At 53.7% G+C, this 24986-nt stretch overlaps 8 protein-coding genes across 8 annotated transcripts; 3 read left to right on the forward strand and 5 right to left on the reverse strand.

Annotated features, from left to right (window-relative positions):
- Positions 1-96: 96 nt before the first annotated feature.
- On the reverse strand, positions 97-1187 carry J4E93_008385 (uncharacterized protein; the record flags this gene model as incomplete). The annotated part of the gene is made up of 2 exons (XM_049346285.1): positions 97-917; positions 968-1187. The coding sequence occupies 2 exons, from the start codon at positions 1185-1187 to the stop codon at positions 97-99; spliced, it is 1041 nt and encodes a 346-aa protein (XP_049196686.1).
- Positions 1188-1931: 744 nt separating this feature from the next.
- On the forward strand, positions 1932-2561 carry J4E93_008386 (uncharacterized protein; the record flags this gene model as incomplete). Its single annotated transcript, XM_049346286.1, has 1 exon — positions 1932-2561. The coding sequence occupies one exon, from the start codon at positions 1932-1934 to the stop codon at positions 2559-2561; it is 630 nt and encodes a 209-aa protein (XP_049196687.1).
- Positions 2562-2778: 217 nt separating this feature from the next.
- On the forward strand, positions 2779-3822 carry J4E93_008387 (uncharacterized protein; the record flags this gene model as incomplete). The annotated part of the gene is made up of 1 exon (XM_049346287.1): positions 2779-3822. The coding sequence occupies one exon, from the start codon at positions 2779-2781 to the stop codon at positions 3820-3822; it is 1044 nt and encodes a 347-aa protein (XP_049196688.1).
- Positions 3823-4477: 655 nt separating this feature from the next.
- Positions 4478-9194, reverse strand: J4E93_008388 (uncharacterized protein; the record flags this gene model as incomplete). The annotated part of the gene is made up of 4 exons (XM_049346288.1): positions 4478-8365; positions 8412-8726; positions 8775-8856; positions 9013-9194. 4 exons carry the CDS (start codon positions 9192-9194, stop codon positions 4478-4480), a joined length of 4467 nt encoding a protein of 1488 aa, XP_049196689.1.
- A 947-nt stretch (positions 9195-10141) lies between these two features.
- J4E93_008389 (uncharacterized protein) lies at positions 10142-12103 on the reverse strand (the record flags this gene model as incomplete). The annotated part of the gene is made up of 4 exons (XM_049346289.1): positions 10142-11112; positions 11164-11556; positions 11604-11856; positions 12032-12103. The coding sequence occupies 4 exons, from the start codon at positions 12101-12103 to the stop codon at positions 10142-10144; spliced, it is 1689 nt and encodes a 562-aa protein (XP_049196690.1).
- A 3317-nt stretch (positions 12104-15420) lies between these two features.
- J4E93_008390 (uncharacterized protein) lies at positions 15421-20627 on the reverse strand (the record flags this gene model as incomplete). Its single annotated transcript, XM_049346290.1, has 7 exons — positions 15421-15833; positions 15887-16804; positions 16866-16903; positions 16958-16987; positions 17221-17485; positions 17593-20281; positions 20349-20627. The coding sequence occupies 7 exons, from the start codon at positions 20625-20627 to the stop codon at positions 15421-15423; spliced, it is 4632 nt and encodes a 1543-aa protein (XP_049196691.1).
- Positions 20628-22473: 1846 nt separating this feature from the next.
- Positions 22474-23514, forward strand: J4E93_008391 (uncharacterized protein; the record flags this gene model as incomplete). The annotated part of the gene is made up of 3 exons (XM_049346291.1): positions 22474-22753; positions 22806-23107; positions 23167-23514. 3 exons carry the CDS (start codon positions 22474-22476, stop codon positions 23512-23514), a joined length of 930 nt encoding a protein of 309 aa, XP_049196692.1.
- A 530-nt stretch (positions 23515-24044) lies between these two features.
- J4E93_008392 (uncharacterized protein) lies at positions 24045-24662 on the reverse strand (the record flags this gene model as incomplete). The annotated part of the gene is made up of 1 exon (XM_049346292.1): positions 24045-24662. One exon carries the CDS (start codon positions 24660-24662, stop codon positions 24045-24047), a length of 618 nt encoding a protein of 205 aa, XP_049196693.1.
- Positions 24663-24986: the final 324 nt, after the last annotated feature.

The following is a 24986-nucleotide window of genomic DNA, read 5'->3' on the forward strand; positions in this document are numbered from 1 at the left end:
CCGCCCGAAGTTTTACCGACAGCTGGAGCTAATCCTTTCGCGATCTAGCGCAATCTGAGGAATTCCCACGATCCTGCACACATCCTCCATCGATGACTAAAGCTCACTTCTCTCCCCAGACGTCTCTCTGCGCCCTTTCTTGCATCCGTCCAACGCAGCCACCGCCTCGTTACTTGCCTTCAAATGCTCGAATTTTGGTGCATCTTCTCCCAATCCCCATGCAAACACACCACCAAGCCCCTTATCCTTCATGATGATCTGCATCTTGCGCTTAATAGCCTCAGGCGTATCCCAGGTCCAGAACAAGTTCTCTTCAGCATCCCAGTAGTACTGCCCACCACCAACCTCGTCATACGTACCGCTCTCCATCGCACGCTCGTACGATGCAGAAAGTTCCTCGGGAACAGCGTCGTGCCATGAGAATGCGCCGGCTTTACCTAGGTCAGCGCCTGTAACAGGGTCTTCCATGAGTTCTGTCGCGCAGCCGATGGGGTTGACACTGCATGTCGAATTCGCAGCGGTCTTGTACCATTTGATATAGAATGCCAGTCCCAAGTTCGCTTTTTCGGGCGGCACGCCGGCGTCGAGGTATGCATCGATGGCTTCTAGCGAGTTCTGGATTCCAGTGTGATGCTTCGTTACGTTGTCGCGGCGGTTGAACATGTCGTATGTCATGATGTTCAGGTAGTCGACTGACTCCATGATTGCGGGGATGGTAGATTGGGTGAAGGCTAGCATGTCGCGTGGTAGACCGGGGACAGCTGCTGAGATGGTCTTGTCAGGCCCTAACGCTGAGCGGATTTCCGCTAGTAGCTTGGGGTAAGCAACTATCTCCCAAGCTTTGTTGGAGTTGAGATGGCCAGGTGTTTTGTAGTCTTCGCCGTTGCCGCCTGGGTATTCCCAATCCACGTCGATACCTTATGAGGTCAGCTTCTTCTATCATCGTGCCTGTTCGTGTGCGACGCACCATCAGCGCCGGTAGCATCGAGCATAGCCTTGGCGTTGCTAGCGAATAGCTTCCGGCTTTCTTCTGTTCTGGCGGCTGTCGAGAAGCCATCCGTATCTCCCCATCCGCCAATCGCGACTTGGATGATCGTACCATCGGCGAACTTGGGCCGAACTTCTTCAATGGTAGTGAAGAGCGGCCATTCATCTTGCTCTGGAGTGTTGAAGGTATCAGAGCGCATGAAGGCGAGGGCCACATCAGTAATGTTCGACACCAGATTTAGCTCCGGCACCACGTTATGTTGCCTGATAACCATCAGCGACGTTGTTTCATGTAGTACTTGCAGGCTTTTGGCTTTACCCTGTCAGATACATGATGTACTTCAGCCTCGTCGTAGTGGCCGCTGCAGCAGCGAACGTCCAGGCCATGTAGAGCCATAGCCAAAGTGTTGTAGCCATAGTTTGTGATCGGTCTGAACGTCAAGACCTTTTCAAAAGAGCACTAAGACGCGTCCAGCCGTGGTATGGTGACAGTGGCTGATGGCAGCGGGTCCCGAAGATGCCCCGCAATTGACTAGGTCCTTCACGGACTAGCGTCTTTGGTCGACATCCCGTCGCACCTCCAGGGCTGGGTAGGTGCCCGGCAGTCGCGTCTCGTCGAAGGTCAACCCCGAAAGGCCTCAGCCATCGCAACGGCAAAGCCTACGGCCGCCCTGGACGGAGCTGGATCGAATTTCATGGAGCGTCATGAGCTGACAACTGCTTATTGTGGCTTGCCCCGCTGTCACTGGACTGGCTGGAGACGTTGCGCGATTGGTAGGAAGAAGCCAAGAGCTTCAGCCTTCCGATCAGGGTGTCATCCGCGCATCTCATCTTCAGCCTGGTCGGTCTGCTCAAGGAAACCTGCTACCTTTCAGATTACATACTTGCTCTAGCATTCCGTCCACCTTCCCGTGAGCTGAGCGTGTGCTCATACCAACGACACAATGGGGGCAACCATGTCCAAGAACGCTACTTCCAGGTCCCAGTCGCCATACGAAGCTCTCCCTTTATCGCACGGAGAGATACGCGTCCTGAAGGTTGCGCTCGGAAGTGGCGACGACATAATCAAGTGCAAGATGAAACGCATCTCGCTGCGCACCTGGCGCGTACGAACCTATGAAACTATCTCATATTGCTGGGGAGCTCCTCGAGATCCGTCCACCATAGAGCTCAATGGACACCTGACAAAAGTACCGGCAAGCTCAGAGGCCGCTGTTAGACGCATGCGACTCAGCGACCGACCGCGAGTACTCTGGATCGATGCCATATGTATCGATCAGTCGTCGACGACAGAACGCAGTACACAAGTAGCTTTCATGGGAACAGTTTACAGCACCGCAAAGCACAACCTCGTTTACCTTGGCGAAGATGACGACAACATGGCTGATAGAGGTATGAAGGCTCTCGAAGTCGTTGCGGACGACATGCGCGCCGCGACTGCAGACTTCACCCTAGTGTGGGAAACCATCCGCAATGAGAATACGGGTGTCATTGTATCCTCAAACGAACCGTTTAGCGCGGATGTAGATTTCGAATCTCTTGAAGCTCTTTTCAATCACCACTGGTTCAGGTAAGACTATACGTCCTATTTCACGTCGAGTTGAATTCAGCGATTATAGACGTCTGTGGGTGCTTCAAGAAGCGGTTCTTGCCTCATCCAATACCTGCCATTGGGGCACTTATACTCTCAATCTACTCGATATAGTACGAGGTGCAGCGTGGCTCCTGTACAGACTTCGATTCATTCCTCGTAGTCTTTCCGATTGCGCTGGCATGCGCTGTGCCTTCGAGATGTTCGACATCATCTACCCCGACCATCGCTTTGCTTTTGAGCGCGAATACCTATCCAGTATGTTCGTGACCATTCTAAACTTCGAAAAGACTGAGCCAAAAGATAGCATCTTTGCGATTCTGGGCTTACTGGACAAAGACAGATCCCTAGAAAACAGTCAAGCGGCATTACTTGAGGTTGACTATGCAAAATCGCTTTCTAGCGTATTGCGCGATGCTACACGGTATGCCTTGTGTCAAGGAGGTAGTCTGCACCCTTTTAACATGATCGATCACGACTTCGATGTGTTGGACGATCCCCAATCGTTTCCGACATGGGCCATTCGCGCAGACCTGCGACGAGAAGCTTGGGACGCTCTGTCTATACCTAATCATTTCAATGCTAGTGGTGGTCTCGAGGCGCCATCTTTACTTAATGATGTTCCTCTTGGCGAAGAAGTGCTGCTTCTCCAAGGAATAGTGGTTGATGAAGTATATCAAACGACCGCCTCGTGCCTAAGAGGTACCTGGGACAGCTACGAAGAGTTTCACGAGTGGCTGATCTCTGTCATGGGTACAGTTTTGCGCCACTGCAACGTCGCAAGTCGGGAAGAGCTCTATCTAGCCACGGCTTTTACTCTTGCGGCCGAAGAAACCTGGAATAGACGACGCGCACAGTCGAGTGATGATGTACAGGGCCTTTTAGATTATCTCAAGAGCTTGACCCCGGACGATAAAGATGAAGCCTCAGATGGCGACAGGATCACGAAAGGTTTTGACTCGGGAAAGATGATGTCGGCGCGCGACGCTTCTTTCGTGGATTATTGTATGAACCGCCGTTTCTTCGTTACCGGGGCTGGGCGCGTGGGTATAGGACCTCGTTGCATGCAACCCGGAGATGTCATTGTAGTCCTAAGAGGAGGAAGAAAGCCTTTCATCCTGCGAAAGAAAAGCGACGGCTATTGGCTGCTTGGTGAGGCCTATGTGCATGGCATCATGGACGGCGAGGCGGTGCAGTTGCACGAGGCTCAGGGCGGATCAGAGGAGGTGTTTCGTGTGCGATGAAGAGGACATCTTTCTACAAGAACGGTCCGGCGCAAGTGTAGCTTTGGGCGAGATGTAAGGTTTCGAAGAAGAACGCCCATCTGGACTACTATCATAACAATCCGCAGACTCATCCTACAATGATTGGAACATACACAGAACCCCAGACCAAGCGACTAATACACTACCATATCGCACCACCAACATCACATCACACCACCAAGCCCCAGAACAACGACCGCAACCAAAACCAACACGCATCACCCACACGTCACACACCACTCATTCACTCATCACATCCAAAACCACAATGCAAAACACAATCAAGCACACCATAACACACATTTCATACATCTCACACACCCCAAGGTGCTGTCCAACTTTCTGCATTTCCCTATTTTCCACCATCCATATCATACATACGCCCATCGGGTATCATGACTCCATACCCAGTGCAGTCCAATCCAACCCAATCCATTTCCACACCATGCTATGCAGTACTTTCGTGTTTGAAGCAGATAAAAACCCAAGAAACGCCCTCGCTATGCATACAAAATCTTCATATGATACACTCCTTCCTCCAATATCTCTGACTTCGTTCCTCCTGTTCGTTTGTGTGACGCGTAGTTCAATAGTGAAGGGAAGGCCAGGATGCGGGGACGGAAGCATCAGACGACTAATCTGAGAGTTCAATGGCATCGTCTTCCGTCGCGCCTGGTTTGCCGTTTGCACCGGGGTCTGCTGCGCCGCCGCCTTCGTCACTGCCGTTCTCACTACCATCGTCTTCATCTTCGTCTTCGTCCTCGTCTTCTTCGTCGAAGGACTCTGCATCCTCATCTTCTTCAATCTCGTCTTCCTCGTCGAGATCGGAGTCTTCGTCGTAATCGAGCAGTTCTTCGTCGTCGCCGTCATGCATCTCAGAGTCTGCATCTTGGTCTTCTGCGTCTCGGTCGTAGTACGCTTCCTGTTGCTCCTGCTCCTGATGTTGCTGGTAGGGCGCAGCCTGGGAATGAGTAAACTGAGCTTCGGGATAAGACGATGTAGTGCCAAAGTGGTCATAAGACTGGACGTCCTCTTCGTTGTCGGTCATGATGGCGTGCTCATCCTGAGCATCGACATCGATGACGTGTGCGCCGTTTATCAATGCAAAATCGCTAGTGAACTGGTCTTGCTTGTAGCTCGCCGGTTGAGAAGAAGTCTGCTGGACGAAAGAAAGCTGTGTGGGTATTGGTGACGAGATATCCAGTGGCTCTGTGCTGGCGGGTCGGGTGCTAGCGGGTGATTTGCTGAGACCCTGTTCGATTCGGTATGCGCGTACGGCTTCCGCGCCTTGGCCGTAGAGATGGCGTGGTACGAAGCGACTTGTACGTTCCCAGTATGCTGGACGGTTCTTGGTGGATGTGCTAGTGCGGAGGGTGCTGCCGTATGTCGATGTGCCGTATGTGGACTGTCGGCTCTGAGATGCCGAGAGTCCAAGGTTGGGCACGCTGCGACTCCAGTCGTGTTGGACATTTGATGAAGTGGCCGCGGGAGATGCAAGACCCCTAGCCCGTGCGATGAGCTGGCTTGCTTTTGCATCAAATGATCCTGATCGATACGACTTGCCTGGGGTGAAAGAAGGAGGCGGCATCTCAGCTCTTGAATCTGCCAGCGTCCGTCGCGCCCTTGCAATCAGATCGTTCGTGGAATCGTTAAATGAAGACCGTCCGCTAAACGACATTGCGCCGTTGAAGGAGTGAGACGGTGATGTAGTGGATGTTGACTGCCTAAAGGACTCCTTGATGGCATCAGCACGAGCGCGCTGTTCTTCGAGCATAGTTCTCGGTGCTGACTGCTCATGTTGCTCCGGTGCAGGCGACGCTGGTGACAACTTGGGTCGCTTGGGCTCGATGAGCTTGGGCTTCTCTTCGTCTGATGAACCAAAGTCGAAGCTGCGCTTCCGGTGCTTGCTCGGATCGATGCCCATAGCGCGCAACCTGAACCAGTCCGTCTCGGTCCGGTCTACTGGCGCATTCGCAACGGCTTGCTGATATGCCTGGGAGTATGCGGTGATTGATGTGCTGGCGTTGCTTGTGCTCTTGTCAAAGGTAGACTCAGGAGATGGGTTGTTGACCGGCACCGATTTGGCAACGTTCACACCATTCGTGTCCGAGCTCTGAGCCTGGTGTCGCTGTTGCGTTCGCTTGGCGCGCCGAGAATTCGAAGGTTGCTGAGACACCGATCGCCCCTCTGGTGGTACTACTGTCATCTTACCGTTCGATGTTGCCGGCTGTACCGGTGCAGGCGCGTCTGCCGGTTGTTCGTCTGGTCCGGCCTCCGCCTTTGCTCGCTGCTCTTTCAGTCGCCTCCTCCTCTCTCGTGCCTTTTGTAATTTCTTCTTCTTTTGCACCGCCAACATCATCTTGGCCAAGCCTGCCCGCTTCAACTCATCTAGATATCTCTGATGCTTCTGATCTACCATCGCCACTCTCCTCTCCATCTCTACAGTGATTGCAGCTTCCTTTGCTAAATTCATAGCAGCGTTTTCGACGAATTGCATCAGCAATCCCTCCTGGGGGTGAAACATAACATCCGCCGTGAGCGCATGCAATGCCGAGTCCTTCTCTCGTATCCGTGTTTGCCGTGCTTCCTCCTCTTGTACTTGACGGAATCTCGCCTGTCGAGCCAACTCTTCTTGCTGCTCGCGTGCCTTGCGCTCTCGATCAGCCTGTTCTTGCCGCTGTCGCGCAGCCGCAGCTTCCGCAGCCTCGGCCTCACGCTTCTGCTCTGCTTCCTTCGCTTGCTTTGCTCGTTGGGCTTCCTGTACACGTCGGCGTGCTTCGTCCAGTTTCCGTTGCTTCTCAGCTGCCTCCTTCTTCACCTGCTCTGCCTTCTGTGCTTCATCTTCGTGTGGAGAAGTATCCGTCGGAGGCGGTGTTCCTGATGGGGTGAAGGACTGTTGTGGGGTTTCTTGCGAGGGTGTAGCATTGAACGAAGATCCAGTAAAGTTGAAAGCAGAAGCTGCTTTGGGTGTAGTCGTAGCCGGAGGCTCTTCTCCCCAATGGAATCCTTTCTGGAATTCAGCTTCAGCTTTCACCTGAGAAGGTGTTTTCGAAACTATTGGGTTGAAGAGGTTCGCTGGAGCTTGGGTTGTTGTAGACTGAGGCTGCGCGGTGTTGTTCTTCAGGAAAGGATTCGCGGGAGTCGGTGTAGTGGTTGGCTCGGCCTTCGCAGCATTGTTGAACTTCAAGAAGGGATTTGCGGCAGTCTGTGGCGTCGTAGATTCCGGTTGCGCAGTGCTGTTCTTTAGGAAAGGGTTTGATGATGGTGCAGTCGGTGTCGACTGGAATGAGTTGGTGTCCTTGCGCAGGAATGGATTGGCCTTCGCGTCCGCCGGCTGTCCAAACTGAATGCTGTTCTTGGAAGGATCGAATAGGCCAGGCTGGACGGCTTTCGCGAATGGATTTGGAGTTGTCGTGGAATTGCCATTCGGCTGAAAGGGAGATGCGGTCGCGTTGAAGCCGAAGCCACCAGCAGATGGTGTTGCGTCGGAAGGTTGCTGTTTGAAGACACTGGTGGTCTCTGGAATGAACAACGACGTCTGGTCTTCCATTTGTTGAGCTTGCGTGGCAGACAGCCCGCCCTTCCTGGCTTCCTGTACAGTCATGCCTGCGATGACAGTCGACAAGGGACGACCACATCGCTTGGCCTCGACGATAGTTGCGGAGAAGAACTGAGGCTTGATATCGGCTTTGGCGAGGACATTCGCTTTCCTGTCGTAATGCTTCTGTTTGATATCCATGAAGCGCTGTCCTTGCTCGTTGAATTCGAAGACAAAACCGTGCGCCTCGCAAAACTCGACGGCCTCGTCTTCAGTGTCCATGCCGAGTACTTCTCTCAGCCTGTCGGTTGTCCAGAATTCGACGGAAACCTGATGCCTGTAGAGACCGACTCGGTAGCAACGCCAGACTACATCCAGTGCAACGTGACGGACCCTGTTGAAGGATATAGCGGCCGCACATGCCATGAGATATGATACCCGGGGCGACTTGATCAACTCCCAAAACCGCTTCCAATTCGACTGGCATTGTACCCAGTTGTCGTAATTCCTGTGAATGAGGATGGACTTGAGGAGGCGGAAGATCTCGAGAGCGGTTTGGACCCGTGGGTTGTTCCGTAAATCGCTAGGTAGACGATGGAGTTCGTTCTCGAGCTGGGTGTTGGCGTAGATGGGAGCCAGGATGAGGCGATATGCCCAGAACTCGGCTTCGCACTCTGATATGATGTTGGCGCGTCGATTGTCGGCGTATCGCTCCTTCAGTGAGATGAGGGTCTGATTCAGCTGCTCGACATCTTGTTGATGCGAGTAATCGTCCTTGGTACTCCGCGCCATGTGATGAGCCGACAACATGTAGAAGCGGGCGCTGTACTCGAGCGAGGTGAGTAGTACCGCGATGTCGGCCCTGTTCTCGATACGTTGTGTGCGGAGGTCCTTTCGAACGGCTCGTGTGCGATCCCAAAGCCATGAGTGGAGGAACTGGAAATCGTCTTCGTCTAGGCGGCCGTACAGGTACTTGAGGGTTTTCTGCGGATATTAAATCACGATCATGTAGAGAGTTCCGCTAACTTACCAAGCAGGTGGCTGGCGACCGAATCTCTGAGACCAGCTCTACGTCCATGCCTGCCGCTGACCGCGCGTATGCCTTGACCATGCGCGACTCATCTGCGATGCGCTGGCTACGGGAGGGTAGGTGTTGGGTCTCGGGTGTGCATTCGGGGGCCTTGACGTCGAGTTCGACTATGCGACGCACGCGCTCGTATTCCGGGCACATTTCCTGGCAAAGACCGTACAGCTTGACGGAGTCGATCAGGCGCATCTGGCCTTCAGGGTTCATGAGACCATCGCGGACGAACTTCTCGCGGATCTTGGGGCGCTCCGCTTTGATCTGTGCCTGTCAGTATTGACTAAAAGACACGATGTATGTAGTCCTTACGTGTTGCAGTCGCTTCTGGTATTCGTGGGGTGCAAAGGATGGCGCAGAATTCCCGCCGAACGGATTCGAAGTGGAAGCGTTCCTATAGGTATTTAGTTAGAATAGGCCGCGAGCGGCCATGGAGGCCCTCGTCTAGTATAGATCGCAACGACGGCGGTGGTGTAGTATGCATCCTGGTGATGGCGCCCTCGGTCCGCCCGCGCCCTGTGCCAACGTCAGAGGGAGTATGTCGACTTACGAATTGCCGGAGTCGTTCTTCTGGCGTCCCTGCCCGCCTTTGTATAGACCTTGCGCCGGTCGCTCTTCGTTCTGCGCATTGTTCCTGCCGCGTGCGCGATTCGCATTCGAGTTGTTGCCGCCTTTGGGACCGCGTCCTCGATCGCCTCCGCTGGCGCCTCTCCCACCTCGCGGTGTCGCCATAGTCGCGACTCTGTCACGAGGGTGTTAGTGCGCGATCAGCCAGGGTCAATGGCGAATGCGACAGTGAGGTTCCGGGTGCGGCGAGAGATCGGTAGTCGGGTCGGTTGCGCTGGTGGCCGAGTCGGGTTGAGTGCGACTGGCGGGCGCTGCGAGAAAGCATCAAAGGCCCATCCGTGTCGCGAACAAGAGAGCCACGGATGAGCTCAGAGCCCGGGCCTGTGACGCGGTCCTAGCGCCTTGGCACACGACGTGTGGCTGGTGCCCGAGTCGCCGCTTCCACTTTCACCCTTGCTTGCAACATCAACACCTCAATTCACTCATAACATCACGCTTAGCCTTCAGAAGCTAGTAGATTCGATATCTTGATTGATATCTAACATATCCGAAATGCGTAACTATCGACATGCGATACTTACATGTCTTTTCTCCCCGTATTTACCTCTACGTGGGTTTGACCGCCTCGCCTCCGCAATACTGACGGTCACCCATCTCCATCCACTTCTTGAAAGACCAGCTACCCCCCAGGTTTTACACAACGCCTTTCAGCAAGAACAGTCCCAAACATAGGCAATCCGTTCCCTATCCAATTACTTCCTCCACTAAACAGCCATGAACTTTTGTACCAGCGTCGTTGCAATGCAGTCGTGGGCGGCGTGACGTCGTATGGGGTATATTGCAAGACATGGACCATGTAGAATGCAAAATCAAGAAAATGCACCAAAGCATATTCCAGCGAGTGTGCCGAGGCATCCAGCATGGGAGGTGCCCAGTCGCTGTGCTGGAACGGAGCTTGACAAATGCGACATGATAGAAAATGAGTAATGAGCAATGAGTAATGAGATCGTCGCAATCGGGAGTCGTTCCGAAGAAAGAAAAACATAAAGATGAACCGAAATAGATTCGAGCACGTAAGCAAAACGAAAGAATGCACGCTAAATCGCAGGCGATTAATGATGAGAGCCTTCCGACTCACAGCTGATGCTGGACAAGTGCGGTAGGCCGTCGAAGAACGACGGGACAAACATGTCATACTCGTAAGGATATCCGGTATTGCTACTGAAAGCGGTACTCTCGTCTTGGTACGGTGTGTCGAACATGGTGAATGGCTGGTGGTATGCTGATGCAGACACTGGAACTACGTTGTTTGAGCCAGGAACCTGTCGTGACTGCGGTACATGGTGGTAGCCCGAATGACTAGTACAATACTGCATTGGCTGGCTGCATTGCAAGTCGCTCTGACCGCGGGACTGGTTATGAAACGGTGTGTGGTTGGCCACCTTGACGTCTAGGTCCATGTCCTCATCTAGATGAAGAGAGTGCATCGACTGACCAAAAGAGGTGTTGGGCGTCGTAGTAGAGCTGCATGGATGCATGTGTTGTGGTTGAGATATTGCCGGTCCTCGAACGGGGGCTTGCGCTTGCTGTTGGGATGTCAGAGGTCGCCGAGCTTTCTCCTCCCGTGGCAGGTGCGACTCAGTCGCGGTGTTGTCAACCTCGGTCTCGTTGCCAGATACATCGGCGTCGGGCTCTATCCTCGGAGGCGGAGTAGCCCTGGCCCGTCGGAAGCGCTTCCTAGGTACGGGTTGCTGGCGTGGCGGTCTCGTTAATGGCTGCCAAGTCACATGCGTCCCTCTGCGGGGGTCTTGGTTGTTTGTGCCTTCGAAGAGGTTGTAGTTGAAGATGTGATCTTCGTATAATTGCGCAATATCGAAGAGGTTCGGTAGAATCTCGGATAGGGCTCGGCCTTGCATCCGCTCACTGAATCTGGATCCTTTCGACGAGGAGAACTGGTCTGGCGGCGTGGTCTCAACGGCATACTGCGCGGCGTGTTTGAGCTTGGCGACCCATGGACTTCTACGCTTGGCCTCGTCGATTTTGCGGTGCTGAAGCATGAGATCGACTGCAAGTTTCAAAAGGCCTGAAGAGAATTAGCTGTCGCTCACTTGCACAGGCAGATGTGATAGCTTACCCGCCTTATCCAGATGCGAAGGCTCTTCGTAGGGCACATCGTGGGGCCACCAAGGTGGGGTGCATTCAGAGGGCTGCTCCTTGGGCAGCTTCTTGTGGTAGGGCCCGTACAGGCTGAGACGCTTAGGCTCTAGTTGCTTGACCCAAGCCGTGACGATGGGCCGCACTGGTTTCATGGTGAGCTCATCGAGTCTTCGGTGGAAGAAGCCCATCAACGGTTTGACATCGCCAATGTAGAAGGTGTAAGACTTCTGTGTTGCCACAGGGACATCTCTATCGTCGTACTGCTCGTCGTCTCCATCTTCACTGAAGTGCTGAGCTGCTCCTGGACGCGGTTCCCCTGCGCGCGACCGAGCTCTCTTCCGGCTCTTGGGCTGAACATCTCCCGACGTAGCTGGGCCTGTTAGCGGGGGCGCATACAGAGCAGGCATTCGATCTTACCCGGTACCTGGACCACGGCAGACTGGTAGACTGGTGTAGGAATGGCTTTGGGCGGATCTGCCAGACGGGCTACTCCCTGCGATTTTGCTGGGCCGTTGCACAGGTGTTCGAAGCCAGGGATGGGCCTAAAGACGTGTTCCTCTCGGCCCTCAGGCGAGATGACCTTCCAGCAGCCGATAGGTGTAGGGACGGCAACAGGCTCCTCTGGTTCGTCCTTCTTGATGGTGGCTTCGACAGCGTGCGAGGATGTTGCCTGAAGAAGTCAGCATATGTGCTCGTCGCTATTGCCGTCTATGATGCCACGCGCCTGCCGGGTCCGGTTATTTGGGCCAAGGCGGCCGCTAATCGTCGCGCCAGCGGCTCATGTGGAGGGAGGACCCGAAACCTTATCTACAGTGCCCCCGAACGCAAAAAGAAACCGTACTCACCGACGACTGCTCCTTCACATCACCAGCGTGAACCATCGCCCACGCGTTTTCCCCAAATCGGTCTACCGCCATGGCGCCGCCATCGTCCTTCCGTATTGGTCGCCGGTCCTTCGCGTGAGGAGCCAATGGGTCCACGGCCCGGAACATCGCCATCGGTAGCTATGGAGCTGCAGCTAGCGAATCCCGCGAACTGATCGATGGATCGCCTTTGTATCGTATGGGTGTATTTTTCCGTCTTATGGCGCCCGAGGAAAGCTCGAAAGTACGAACAGGCTACACATCGGTCAGTCAGCATCTTATACTCTACAGGAGCCATGACCCTGGAGCGACCGAATGAGGCAGTATTGCTTGACGAAATGACCAAGATCATCTACATAGACTAGTCGAGTACAGTTTTGAAGTGCGCACACTTCGCTTAACCTTTTGCGCTGGCAGTGCTTACCTGAAAGAGCAAGTTCTAGAGGAACCCCAGTCTTTGGATGAACGCAAGATGCCCCTCTTCCGCTGCAGATCCGAGATAAGCCAGAGCTCGATGCCGAGTTGGATGCCAACGAAAAGCCTCTGCTATATCCAAAAGCAATGGGAGGTACGACTCGTCACGAGCCTTAACTCACAGCAACGAGACTTGGATAAGGTGGCTAGCCGAAAAAGGCTGGGTGCGGAATCGGAGGAGGGTGGCACACAAGCCTGACCGGTCTTCCAATGATTGTGTGCCAATGGTGCAAACCCAAAAAGAGCCACGTTCCAAGGATAAAATGCAAATACAAGAACGTGATACTGACAGCAACAATAGGACCGAATGTATTGACCGAGCTCTCAGGTTATAAAGCAGGCCTTATTCTGCTATGACAACTGAGCCCTGCACTTTTCGACTCCTATCTACTGCACGTAACCTCACAGAATCCACTTGGCGACGACAACACCCCGGCATTTCAGCAAACGAGAGAAGACATCGCATGATCTGGCCACCCCGCGGATGTCGACTCGAGGGCTACCGCAGGTGTTAAGGGATTGAGGCCTCATCAGGCCTTTGCATCTGAATTGGGCTTGCGGAGACGTCTTGTGCATGACTCCCGCTTCCCCGTCCGCACCTGCCTTCACTCTCAGTCGACACGATGCCGAAAAGATGACGAGTGTTAGGCGCGAACAGGGGTCGATGTCTCCACAAGGATGTATACACACTAACGCTAAAGCATGCTGCATAACGGACACGGGGTCGTGCCGTGGGATTCCATCATGCAAATCAGCAAATCGTATCTGGAGGCCTCGAATCTCCGATGCGTGGTTCCATGGGAGATCTGTTGGGCATCGAACACCTGCACACTGCCATCGTCACTGTATCAGATACCGAAATCCACATCCGATTATATATTGGTTGTGGACGTGTCAGGACTCAACCCCACCTTCCACCTTTACACATCCCACGTGAGGAAGTACGCTAGCACACACTTCGACGATGGCGCTTTTCGGAACACCAAGGATGGCTAGACCTCGCCGTTCTGTGGGTTTCGTTGATCCTCGGGATCGTCCTTGCTCGCCAACCTCGCTTACCGCATTTCCGCCAGCCATCGCATGAGGCGGAGGGGCAGTGGAGGTCAGAGACAACCTTCCCGCATCCCCGAACCAAAGATACATTGCCGCTCAAGCAGCCAAAGGGTCTTCGACTACCGATTCCTACGTCCACTTGAGCGCCACGGCCAGACTGTTCTAGACGATGTACAAAGGAATCCTTCACAGATCCCGTTACGATGTCGCTCAGGCCCGCACCGCTCATCCGCTTACCAGGCTGTTGGCGTGAGATTGAGTTCAGTCTGACTCAGTATCTGATCGATCTGACTGCGAGAACGCCCAGAACAAGTTAGACAAAACGTCCATATCTCGCTACTGCGTGCGCACTGGAACAATGCTGAACAAAATTCCTGCACATCGCCGCAACATGCAACTCCCCTCCTGCTGTTCTACCCTCAATTTTCCACCACTGACCTACCTCACCGCCAATAGCCAGCCAGATCTAAACAAGCCAACCTCTAGCAGATCAAATCGTATCGACGTCCCCAAACCAGACCCAGACCCAGACCCAGACTTCCCTCTCTCCCGAGCGCCACACCGCCCTAGCACTAGCAAAGCGGAGATAACGTGTCACCCCGTTGCACAACCTCCTTCTAATACGGCAACGGGCCGCTGGGCTAAACTAAACGCACACTATCTGCATGCAAGTCTACACCCGTTGCATGCACCACCCACGTCCAGCTTCCGTTTCCGCACCGTCCACCCAGTAACATGCACCAATCTTCCCTCTCATTACCCTCCGGCATATATGCGCCACCCGCGAGAAGCGGAAGGTGGTGAGCCGCGTTTAGTCGTCCACGGCTGCCGTGTCACGCATGCTTACCTTGTGAGTTTGGTTTTCCCTCCTGTCCCTCGTGTAAGCAGGGGTAAACGGCGAGTGAAAGTCGCTTCGAGCCCGTTCTTCGCGTCGAGTTACGAAGTTAGATGGGAGGACGTGCAGAGGCTGTCCATGCGTGCGTGACGCCGGAATGTAGGAGTAGTTTCGTATCGAAGGCGCAGGGGTAGCGGGACTGGAGCCGGGCTGGATGCGTGAGGACTGGCTGGATGCGTGAGCTTCTGGAACGTGGAGTTGTGGTGCTGCAGCGCATTCACCGCCAGGTCAAGGTACACAGCGATGATGAGGGTGTAAGGGTTGGGGTTGGGTGGTGAAACGTTTGCTTCCGAAGGTCAAGCTTGAGACTGCTAATACTGGATGGCGACTGATGCAGAAACGTAGATATGATGCAAGTGAAACCCCGGTGTATGGGTTCAACAAGTGATGATCATATGTTTCTGATCGCCGAGGTCAGAGTGCGGTCACTGTAGCCGCGTCCAACGGATTTTGCTTCCACCTACTCCTAGAGACTGGACTTGGTGGGATAGAGTTTCGATATATAGACCGCGATATATTCTAGACTTCTCGCGTCACACGTTCACTTCGGTGTTCCTGGCTGTAGTGACGCATTACTATACTTGTCTGATGATGTCTATAGAGAATTCATGTCCACTGACAATCACCATATGGATAACCGTGTCTTGGCACTGCAAGACTATCATCTTGGCTCAGAGGTAAGAAAATCAAAAGCAGATGCATGTTAGACCCAGTATTAAAATTCTATACACGTTTCCACTTGAACTTCATCAACCACCTGCGAGTAAATCGCGAAACTACTTTTCCCCTCTACCTCCATCACTGCTCAAAGTTTTCCGCTCACCACAACGCCTCGCCATGCTATGAAAACGGTACAACTCCAACGTATCTATTCTGCGAAAATCTCTAGAGAAGCTGATGTGTTAACTGTTTCCACACACCTCTTCTATCTCCATCAGTCACTTCCTCCTCACGACTGACTCATATCCAATGCGTTCAACAACCCCGCCTCCTTAACCAACTCATAGAACAGCCCCTTCCGTCTGACCAGCTCCGCCGGGCTATCAAATTCCTTGACCTCGCCCTTGTCCAGCACGATAATCCTGTCTGAGTCCAAAATCGTGTTGATGCGATGCGCGATAGTGATGATTGTGCGGTTGTTGAACATGCTGGTGCGGAGCGTGGTTTGCAGCATGGCGTCTGTTTCGACGTCGACGGCGGCTGTGGCTTCGTCCAGGACGAGGATGTTGGAGGGAGTGAGGAGGGCGCGGGCGAGAGAGACGAGCTGGCGTTGACCGGAGGAGAGGTTGGAGCCGCCTTCGTTGATGGTGGCGTCGAGTTTGCCGGGCATGGAGGAGATGTGGTCTTTAAGGCGAGCGTGGTCTGTGAGGGTGATTAGATGGGAAGTGAGGGTGAGGGGTTGGAGGAGAGCTTACCTAGTACACTCCAGAGCTCGGTGTCGTCGTGAACGTGCCCAGGGTCGAGATTGTCGCGCACGGTACCCTCGAATAGCGCTGCATCTTGTGGGATGATAGCCAAGCGCCTGCGGAGGTCAAGAAGACCGATAGTGCTGGTGTTGAGATTGTCGATGCTTACATTACCCTCCGCAGGTTCGATGATGCGGAAAAGCGCAAGGGTAAGTGAACTCTTGCCAGCGCCTGTTCGTCCAACGACACCAATCTTCTCCTTTGGCTTGATTGAGAGGTTGACGTTCTTCAGCACCAAGTCAAGACCAGGCCGATATCGGGTGCTGTAGTTGTCGAAAGTGACAGCGCCCTGGGACGGCCAGCTGATTGGTGGTCTGTTCTTGGAGATGATCTCAGGCGCCTCGCTGGGTAGCGCGGCATACTCAAGCACACGTTCCACAGAAACGATGTTGGTCTCCACTTCAACAGTCTGGCGAACGATCCAGTTGAGACTTTGAGTGATCTGAAGCGCATACGACATGGCCAGACCCACCGTACCAGCCGATAAGCCGCTGTGGCTAGCGACGGACACGATGGCGAGACCCGCAGCAGCCAAGATGATGACTGAGCCAAGGAATTCTAAGCGAACAGCCAGCCATCGGTTGGCGCTGATGGAAGGGTAGTATGCACGCAGATTGGCATCGACACGCCACTCATTCTCCATCTCGAAACGCTTCTGCTGGTTGTACGCGCGGATTGTGCTCATACCGCTGAGACTCTCCTGGAAATGGGCATAGATTGGGCTGCGGCTAACGCTGTCCAGGCGCTTGAGCTCCCGTGATGTGCGCAGGTAATATCGTTGGATGTAAAGGTAGAGTGCGCCGAGCGGCAGGATAAGCGCAACGAAGGCCGGGGTCGACCACGAAATGACGACAAGGGTGAAGCCAGCTGCATCGGTCAGTCAGTCAAGTGTTACACAAAACGGGTTGAGTGTGGGGTGGCTGCATACCTCGGGCGGAATTGACGAAGAGCATGTTGAATGTTCGGCTAGAGGCACATGTTAGAAAGCCACCGGCAGACGAATCAGAGAGATGAACTCACGCTAGGACTTCGTCGACTCGGTAGATGTCACTGTCAATAAGTTAGCCAGTGTCGGTGAAGTAAACATATGGGTCCAGGGTCATGCTCGGCGAGGCAGTGGGCGACGGTTAGACTGATTGAGACAACCTCCACCGCCGCCCCTCCGCCTCCCCCACCCACCCATGTTCGGCGAGGAAGTGGGCGAACAGGTCAAACATGTTCGGCGAGGAGAGTGCATGAACAAGGTATCGGCAGACGTGGACCGGACCGCGGCAATGACTTACCTCGAAAATCGATTGAGTATGCGTCCTGCAGGTGTAGTCTCAAAGAAGCTCATTGGCGAGCGGAAGATGGCAAACGCCATCCGCTCGTGTAGCTTCCTGCTAGCTTCGATGGAGCAGAAAATCCAGAGGATCAACGTCTGCACCACGACCAGGGCAGCAGATCCCACGCCAAACGCGAAGTAGATGCCGATGTATTTCCCCACATGAGGGTTCCCGCCGTAATGCTGGTTGATCTCTGACCAATGCTTTAGCCACACGCTTGCGCCTGCATGATGTTAGCGTCAACCTCAAAAGACGAAAAAGTGACGAGCCAATAGCGTGCTACTCGAAGGCCAAGGACCACGTAGAAGCATTCAAGGCTGTGCGACTTACCGATTGATGATGTTTGAGCACCCAAAAGGAGCATCAGATAGATGGCGACCGCTGCAAGATTGCTTGTCTTTGCATATTCGCCGTAAACGGACCACTTGACTTTGCCTTGCTCAGAGAACTCCTTGATCTGCTTGCTCTTGAGCCCACCGCCCTCTTCATCGTTCATCTTGCCGCGAGGTCCCTTGAAACTGGCAGTGCTGGCTCGACGAAGGGTCTGGAAGCTCGACTTGCGGCCCGTACCGCCTCCGACCCTCAAGGGGGCGAGAGTGGCGCCACCCTCCTGGGCGGCCTCAGCTTCGGCTTGATCTTCCTCGTCGTCTTCGCCGGTGGGACTACCACCGTAGACTGTAGAATCTTCATCGCTCATGATGCTGTCGGATGTGCGAGTGCTGTCATCTTCTCCCTGGTCTTCGTTCTGAGATGTCTTGATGAGCTGAGCGATTTCACCCTTCATGGCCATTAGTTGTCCGTAGCTGCCTCTCTCTAGAATCTTGCCTTCGCGCAGTAGCAGGATCATGTCGGCTTCCATCAGAACGGGGATGGAGTTGGTTGCCAGAATCCTGGTCTTGCCCGCAAGTAAACCCTTGGGTCCGAGTACGTTGTCGATGAGATGGCGTCCAACGTGCTGGTCAACAGCGGATAAACAGTCATCGAGAAGATAGATGTCTGCACGCGCATAAACCGCACGAGCAAGAGTAAGACGAGCCTTTTGACCACCTGAGAGTGAGATACCTCGTTCACCGACCTCGGTCTGGTCGCCATCGGGAAGGGAGCCAAAGTCGTCTCGTAGTGCACAGGCATTGACAGTCTTCTCGTAGAACTGGGGATCCCAACGATGACCAAATACGATGTTCTCGCGAACGGAAGCGTTCATGACCCAAGCTGACTGTGGAACATACGCAGTCTTTCCGCGTAGAACGACCTCTCCATGTATCTTCCACAGATCACCGAGAACTGCTTGAAGAAGCGATGATTTGCCTGCACCGACGCGACCGACAATACACGCGAGGTCTCCCTTGTGCGCGGTGAAGTTGATGTCATGGAGAGCACGACGCTCAGCGTTCTTGTCCCAAGTGAAGCTAGCATCGCGGATGCGCACCGACTCGTCGCCATTCTCAGTCACAGCGTCTTCGCGGATAACGGCATCCTCCTGCAACTCATCGGCAGTCAGGTAGCCAGTAATACGGCCAACAGCTACACTAGCCTCAACGATGGCGGTGATAACCATAGGGAGGATGGCAAGTGGGAAAGTGAGGAGGTTGAAGAGCGTAAGAGCAGGGAAGACAATGTCAGTTGTCAGAGCACGGTTCTGCGTCCAGACGAAGACACCAAAGGTTGAGCACGACACCAAGAACGGAGTTGTAGACCAAGTGAATGTGGAGAACGCCTGGGTAGCACCAATCTTGCGCAAGGTCTTGAGTTCCTGGTCGTTTCGGATGGTGTTCAGGCGGTTGGCAAAGGCAGTCGTCCAAGCGTAGAGCTTGATCGACTTCATGTTGTTGAGAATCTCAGAAATTAGTTTGGTACGCGAATCCTTGTTCTTCATCTGCTCCTTCTGCAGAGTCTTCATCCACCGTGCAATCACACCGTTGATAGGAATCATGACGAACATGGCGGCAACACCTGCGAAACAACTGACACCAAGCAATTGATACAACGATAGCATGCACAGGATGATTTGAAAGGGAGCTGACCACAGTTGTTGTCCGTATTGCGCAAGATCCTGGAGACGCTGTGTGTCCACGGCCATGTAGTTGACGATATCACCGGTTGACTTGGACGCGCGACCCTCGTTGGATAGACGGGTGGACTTGGAGTAGATGGCAGCCGTGAGCGAAGACTTGATGCGCATGCCGGTTTCGAAAGACCGCTGGAAGTATTGGTGGAGGCAGGCGGTCTGGGAAACGGATACGGCAAACATGGCAAGCGCGATGGCCGCACCGCGAATGAGAGGCTGGGGCTTTCCGGGGTAGTTGGCACGGTACGAATCGACGAAAGTGATCAGAAGCCTCAGCAACTGGGGCTGGGCGAAGTTCAGAACGTCGCTTATGGTCTTGATGGCAGCGCCGCGGAAGTAGGGACCGCCGAATGAGCGGAACATTGCCAGCCACAACGAAGGGCGCTTCTTCTCCATCTCATATTTCCACGCATCCTCAAATGTCTGTGAGGTGTGCCGGGTGGTGTCGCGCTTTCGGAGGTTCCACAGGCTGTCCTGGGTGAGGAAAGTCTTGTATCCTTGCTTCATCATCGGTGTCATCCAGCCAAATGTCAAGACAGAGAAGACGTCTGCGTATTCGTATGGACATTCATCGTCGTCTCCAAGCATGTCGTAGTCGCTCATACGCTTCGGGACCAGCCATTCCAGGACGAATGAGAGCCCAGCCAATCCAACACTAGCGCAGAAGACTGCGAAGTATGCCACATGTTCGCGATGTACCTGCTGGGAGACGAGGGAGCGGAGCTTGACGGCGTATGCGATGAGCAGGAAGAGCCAGTAGAAGAGGACCACGCCGTTGGCATTTCGCGACCGCCAGTGTTCGATATACTGGATGTGGAATACGAAGCCGAGAGAGACGACGGTGATTATAGATGTCCAGAAGCGGAAGTCACCGGCCCATACGTCTTTGTAGTATTCGATCTGGAGGGCTGCCTGGACTGCTGTGGTGGCGATGAGGGCGCTGAGTGACGTCTGGTGGCGCAAATTGTTAGCTACTACTCAATCTAATACCTAGATGAACCCATAGTCTCGAACATACCAGCTTCGCGTAAAAGTGCCAATTGCGCTTCACGGGCTGCGGTGGGCATTTCCTGTAGAGATACCACAACGCGCCTACTCCGCCCACGATTCCAAACGCCGCGACGACCGCTATCCATACATCCAAGAAGCACGGAGTGAAGTCGTATCGTATCGGGCTGATTGGGCCCCAGCCCTCGCTATTACCGCATAATGGCTGGCGGTGGTGCTTCGAGGCCGTCAGATAGCCGTGCGCAAGCGGTATGCTGGGGAGGAAGGGCGTCTGTTGTTGGCCCTGCATCGATCGGATGGTGCTTGTGATTGCCGGAACTCTGATTGTCGCAGAGTTTAGGCAGATCAGGGCGTCGAAGGCGGCGAGAAGGTGTCTAGGCGGTTGCGACGCGAGGGCACTTTTGACATGAGAGCTCGGGCCGTCGGTATGATATAATCATTGCTGCTTACTAGCCCTACTGCCGATAACGCCGCGGGCTACGCAACCGACTAACCCCCAGTATGTGGTAATAGACTATGCCACGATACCGATGATTCGACTGAGCGCAGCGTAGTCGAGCCTACACCGGAGTACAGCATAGAGGCTGTGTGGCTGCCTCGTGGACCATGGGCGCATGCGACACTGCCGAAAACGTCGCGAACCGATGGGCCGGTCTTTGTCCGATCACCATCCCGGCGAACAGGTTCGCAGCTGCCTCCCAAGATCAGGACACCAGATCACGTGCGCGACCATCTGAATTGCGCGCAACGTCAATCTATCATCGCATCAATCTTTGATGCTCATTGCCGGTCACAAACAACAGTTGTAGTACTGGCGGTGTAAGGTGGAAAAAAGAAAGGTGGCGGGACGCGTGCTGCCTACCTAGATACCCAACGGCCTCTGCTTCGCAACCACTATGTCACCAACAACCCAAGCGGGCCTTGAATCTAAGAGATGGAAATATTGAAGAACTATGGCCAGCGAATGGGGCATCCGCCAAAGTACGAATTGAAGTCTCCACGCACCGCGCTCACTACACCCAAACCTGTATCCCAGGTACCACCATCTCAAAATCTCGACGCCAACAGTCGTCTACAGCATATCGCAGTCCTACAATCTAGCAGCTAGTGGCAGCAACGAATGAAGACGCCTGTAAATACCAACGTTGACTTGTCCCATCAGTTCCTTGGTTCCGCCGACAAAGGCCCACTTAGCGACAACACATGCATGCGGCATGTCAAAATCAGCACCCACTAAACACCAAGGCCCCACGACCCACACCCCCGGCTTAGAATACGATCTCACGCTGGTACTACGGATAGATAATGTTTCTGCTCGTTCCTGGAGTCCTAGGTCATTATCTCAGTATATGTTGTCCACCAACCACCCATTCTTTCACATACGACCATAGGATCATGAAAATTAGGCTTCCCGTCCGCTCAGCCATATACAAGCATGATACCGGCGGATTAGTAGTTAGGTGGGTGACCACTAGCGAATCCCCGCTGTTGTATGTTTTTTGCCATTCTTTTGCACTTTTTTGCACCTAGGTTCAGTCATCCAGAGGCGACCCGGAGACGGCTACCAGGAACATGACAGAGCCTCTGTCACCTCTTGGAAGCTTTGTCATTTCTTTACAATAGGTCCCTCTAGTCTCAACAGCTCTCACGTCGTCCCTCTCAACCTTACCACAACGGCATTATAGGCAGTCGCAACCCCTCAACTTACTGCATTCTTTTTGCTTCGATATCTACCCCAAAGCAACTCACAAGGTCGAAGAGGGGCTCAGAGTTCGACTAAGCCCATGCCTTCTACCTTGTCATGTTCAAACTCGCGAAGTCGCTCTTTCGAAGGCAGCCATGGCCCCAGCTCAAATTTCCGACATCTGGTTATGAAGTCGTTAGCGACGCGCTATCGTTTGAGGAAGAACAGCTTGTAAAGTTCCACAGGGGTGTGTACTACCCTGTCAACATAGAAGACGTCTTCGCGTCAAAGTACCAAGTAGTAGGGAAACTTGGTTTCGGTGTTACGTCAACTGTCTGGCTGGCTTGTGATCTACAGCAAGTTAGCATTCGGCGATTATGCTAGCTATCCATGCTGACAGCAAGCCAGCCGCCATGCCTATACGACCTTGAAAGTCTTCACAAGAGAGGGAATGGACGAGGACGAGCACAACATGTACAACATCTTAAGCAAAGGCAATGCTTCGCACCCAGGATACCATCACGTCCGGACAGCCCTCGACTTATCTACCATACCCCGAAAAGGTGGCGATCATCGTTGTCTTGTGCAGAAACCAATGTGGGATAGCTTCAAGGACCTCTTGAATAGGAACCCGGTGCATCGCTTCACGGACGAGCTGCTAAGAGCCGGGTTGTCGCAAGTGTTTCTCGCACTCGATTACCTTCACACAGAAGCTAAGGTCATACATACAGGTACGAACTACCCAAAAGATACCTTCCTGCCATTCTGTTAACAAGAACGTAGACATAAAAGCCGACAACATCCTCATAGAAATCGAGGATCAGGGCATCCTGGAAGCCTTTGTCGACGCCGAAATGACAAGTCCCTCGCCGCGCAAAGTCGTAGACGGCAAGCCAATCTACGCGACACGCCAATTCGGATTACCGAAAGAATACGGTCGTGTTGTCGTTGGAGACTTCGGCTCTGCAGTCCGTGGCGACAAACCCCAGATTCACGATGCGCAACCAGACGTCTACCGCTGTCCAGAGGTGATGCTGAAGACAGAATGGGGTTATTCTGCTGACATCTGGAACGTGGGAGCGATGGTATGTACCGTCTCAAGCTTGAGAACTGCGAAACTAGACATTGACGGAGGTGCACACAGATTTGGGACTTATACGAGGACAAACACCTCTTTCACGGCATCGATCCAACCGAAAAGCGATACCTGACTAGAGTTCATCTCGCGGAGGTAGTCGCGATGCTCGGTCCGCCGCCAATAGACATGCTAGAGAGAGGAGCGCGGAGTAAAGAATTCTTCGATGGTGAAGGGAACTGGATAACCGAGATTGACATACCGCAAGGTTTGTCGTTGGAGGGATCTGAAGAGAACCTGCATGGGGAAGAGAAAGAGGAGTTTCTGCGGTTTGTGAGGTGCATGTTGCAGTGGAGGCCGGAGGATCGGTGGACCGCGAAGGAGTTGCTTGGGCATCCTTGGATGAGAGGAAAGTGACTCACGCTAGGTTAAGACACTTCCTAAATCCGGCAGTCACACGTCAACCCAGAAAACAACCAAACATCCTGGAGCCTACATCGACGTTAGGTCACCTGCTTTGCATGTTCTTATGTCGATGTAGTCTCTAGACCTGTTCAGTCTTTTTCACTTGTTTGATATGACTAGTCTCATGTGTTCGCGTAAGATTCCATTGCATGCCTTCTTTCCGTTTCGTTCCGGTCGCTCCATGGTTCAGTGAGTATTGCCATCCTTGAAGGGGTAATCTTAGAGACTCCGAGTAGCGCTCCGACTACCATCGAGTCCGGCCGTGTTACACCGAGCCGCTGTCAGCATCTCTCCAGGACTGAAGCTTCCGATTAAAAGTCATGAAGTACAGCAAAAAGGAACGCGGTGTGTGTATGAAGGTGTATGGATAACATTATCATTTCCAATTCTATCGGTCTATAAACAAGAAGCTATGCAAACGCTCAAATGCGATGGTAATATGTACAATGTCGAACGATCTCCACCAGCTCAGCATTAAGCATCTAAGAAGAGTAGAGGCACTTGTAGGTGGTCTCCTCCTTGAGCGCCTTCATGGTGAAGGGAGTGCAGCCCTCGGAACCAGCAGGCTTGTCAACACCAGAGAGCCAGATCTTCCAGCCACCGCCAACGGCACCAGGGCAAGCCTGGAAGCCAACGTCGCCGGAAAGACCGCCAGCAGCGAAGACGAGGTTACCGTCGTCGTCGATCTTGAAGGGGCCGCGCTCCTGGTTCTTGCCAATGGGCTGGACACCAGTGGAGTAGCGGACGTTGCCCTGGCCCATGCCGCTGCGGTCGACGTAGAGCTGGAGAGGGGGGTTGAAGGTGTAGATGTAGACGCTGCCGGTCTCCTCGTCGAGGGTGAAGGAGGCGTAGTTGATGCCGTTGGTGACGTTCTCGCGGTCGCCGTTGATGGCGCAGGTCTTGTTGTTCTCGGAAGGAGTGTTGATGAGGAGGCTGCCGTTGGCGGCCTGGACGGCGCCGTACTGGATGGGGGTGGCAGAGCGAAGGGACATCAGGCGGAAGACATCGCCGGCCTCGGGGCGAGGGAAGACGGACGCTTGGGGAAGGGCGGAGGAGATGGCGGCCATGGAGGCGACAGCGGCGGCGGCGGTGAACTTCATGTTGATGATTTGTGGTGTTGTTGAAGTGTGGGAGTGGTAGTTGTGGTGATTAAGTATTAGTGTAGTGTTGATGAGTTGATGTTTGGATGATGGCTTAGAGAGAGCAGCATCCCATCTCTCTTATATCCAAATGCCATCTCGTATTTCCTACCCTTGTCCTACATCATGCCTGTCCTCAACGAGGCTGAAGGGTGTCCACACTCGGCGCCGACGACCAAAGCGCAACGCTATGACTTCATCCAGTCGGGTAATTATCGTATCCCCAGTTTTTGTGACCCTGCAATGGCAAGCACCGGCTGTGGCGCGCCCCCCTCCCATGACCGT

Source organism: Alternaria ventricosa, assembly GCF_023758065.1.
Source record: "Alternaria ventricosa strain BMP 2768 chromosome Unknown scaffold_16, whole genome shotgun sequence".
Lineage (NCBI taxonomy): Eukaryota > Fungi > Ascomycota > Dothideomycetes > Pleosporales > Pleosporaceae > Alternaria > Alternaria ventricosa.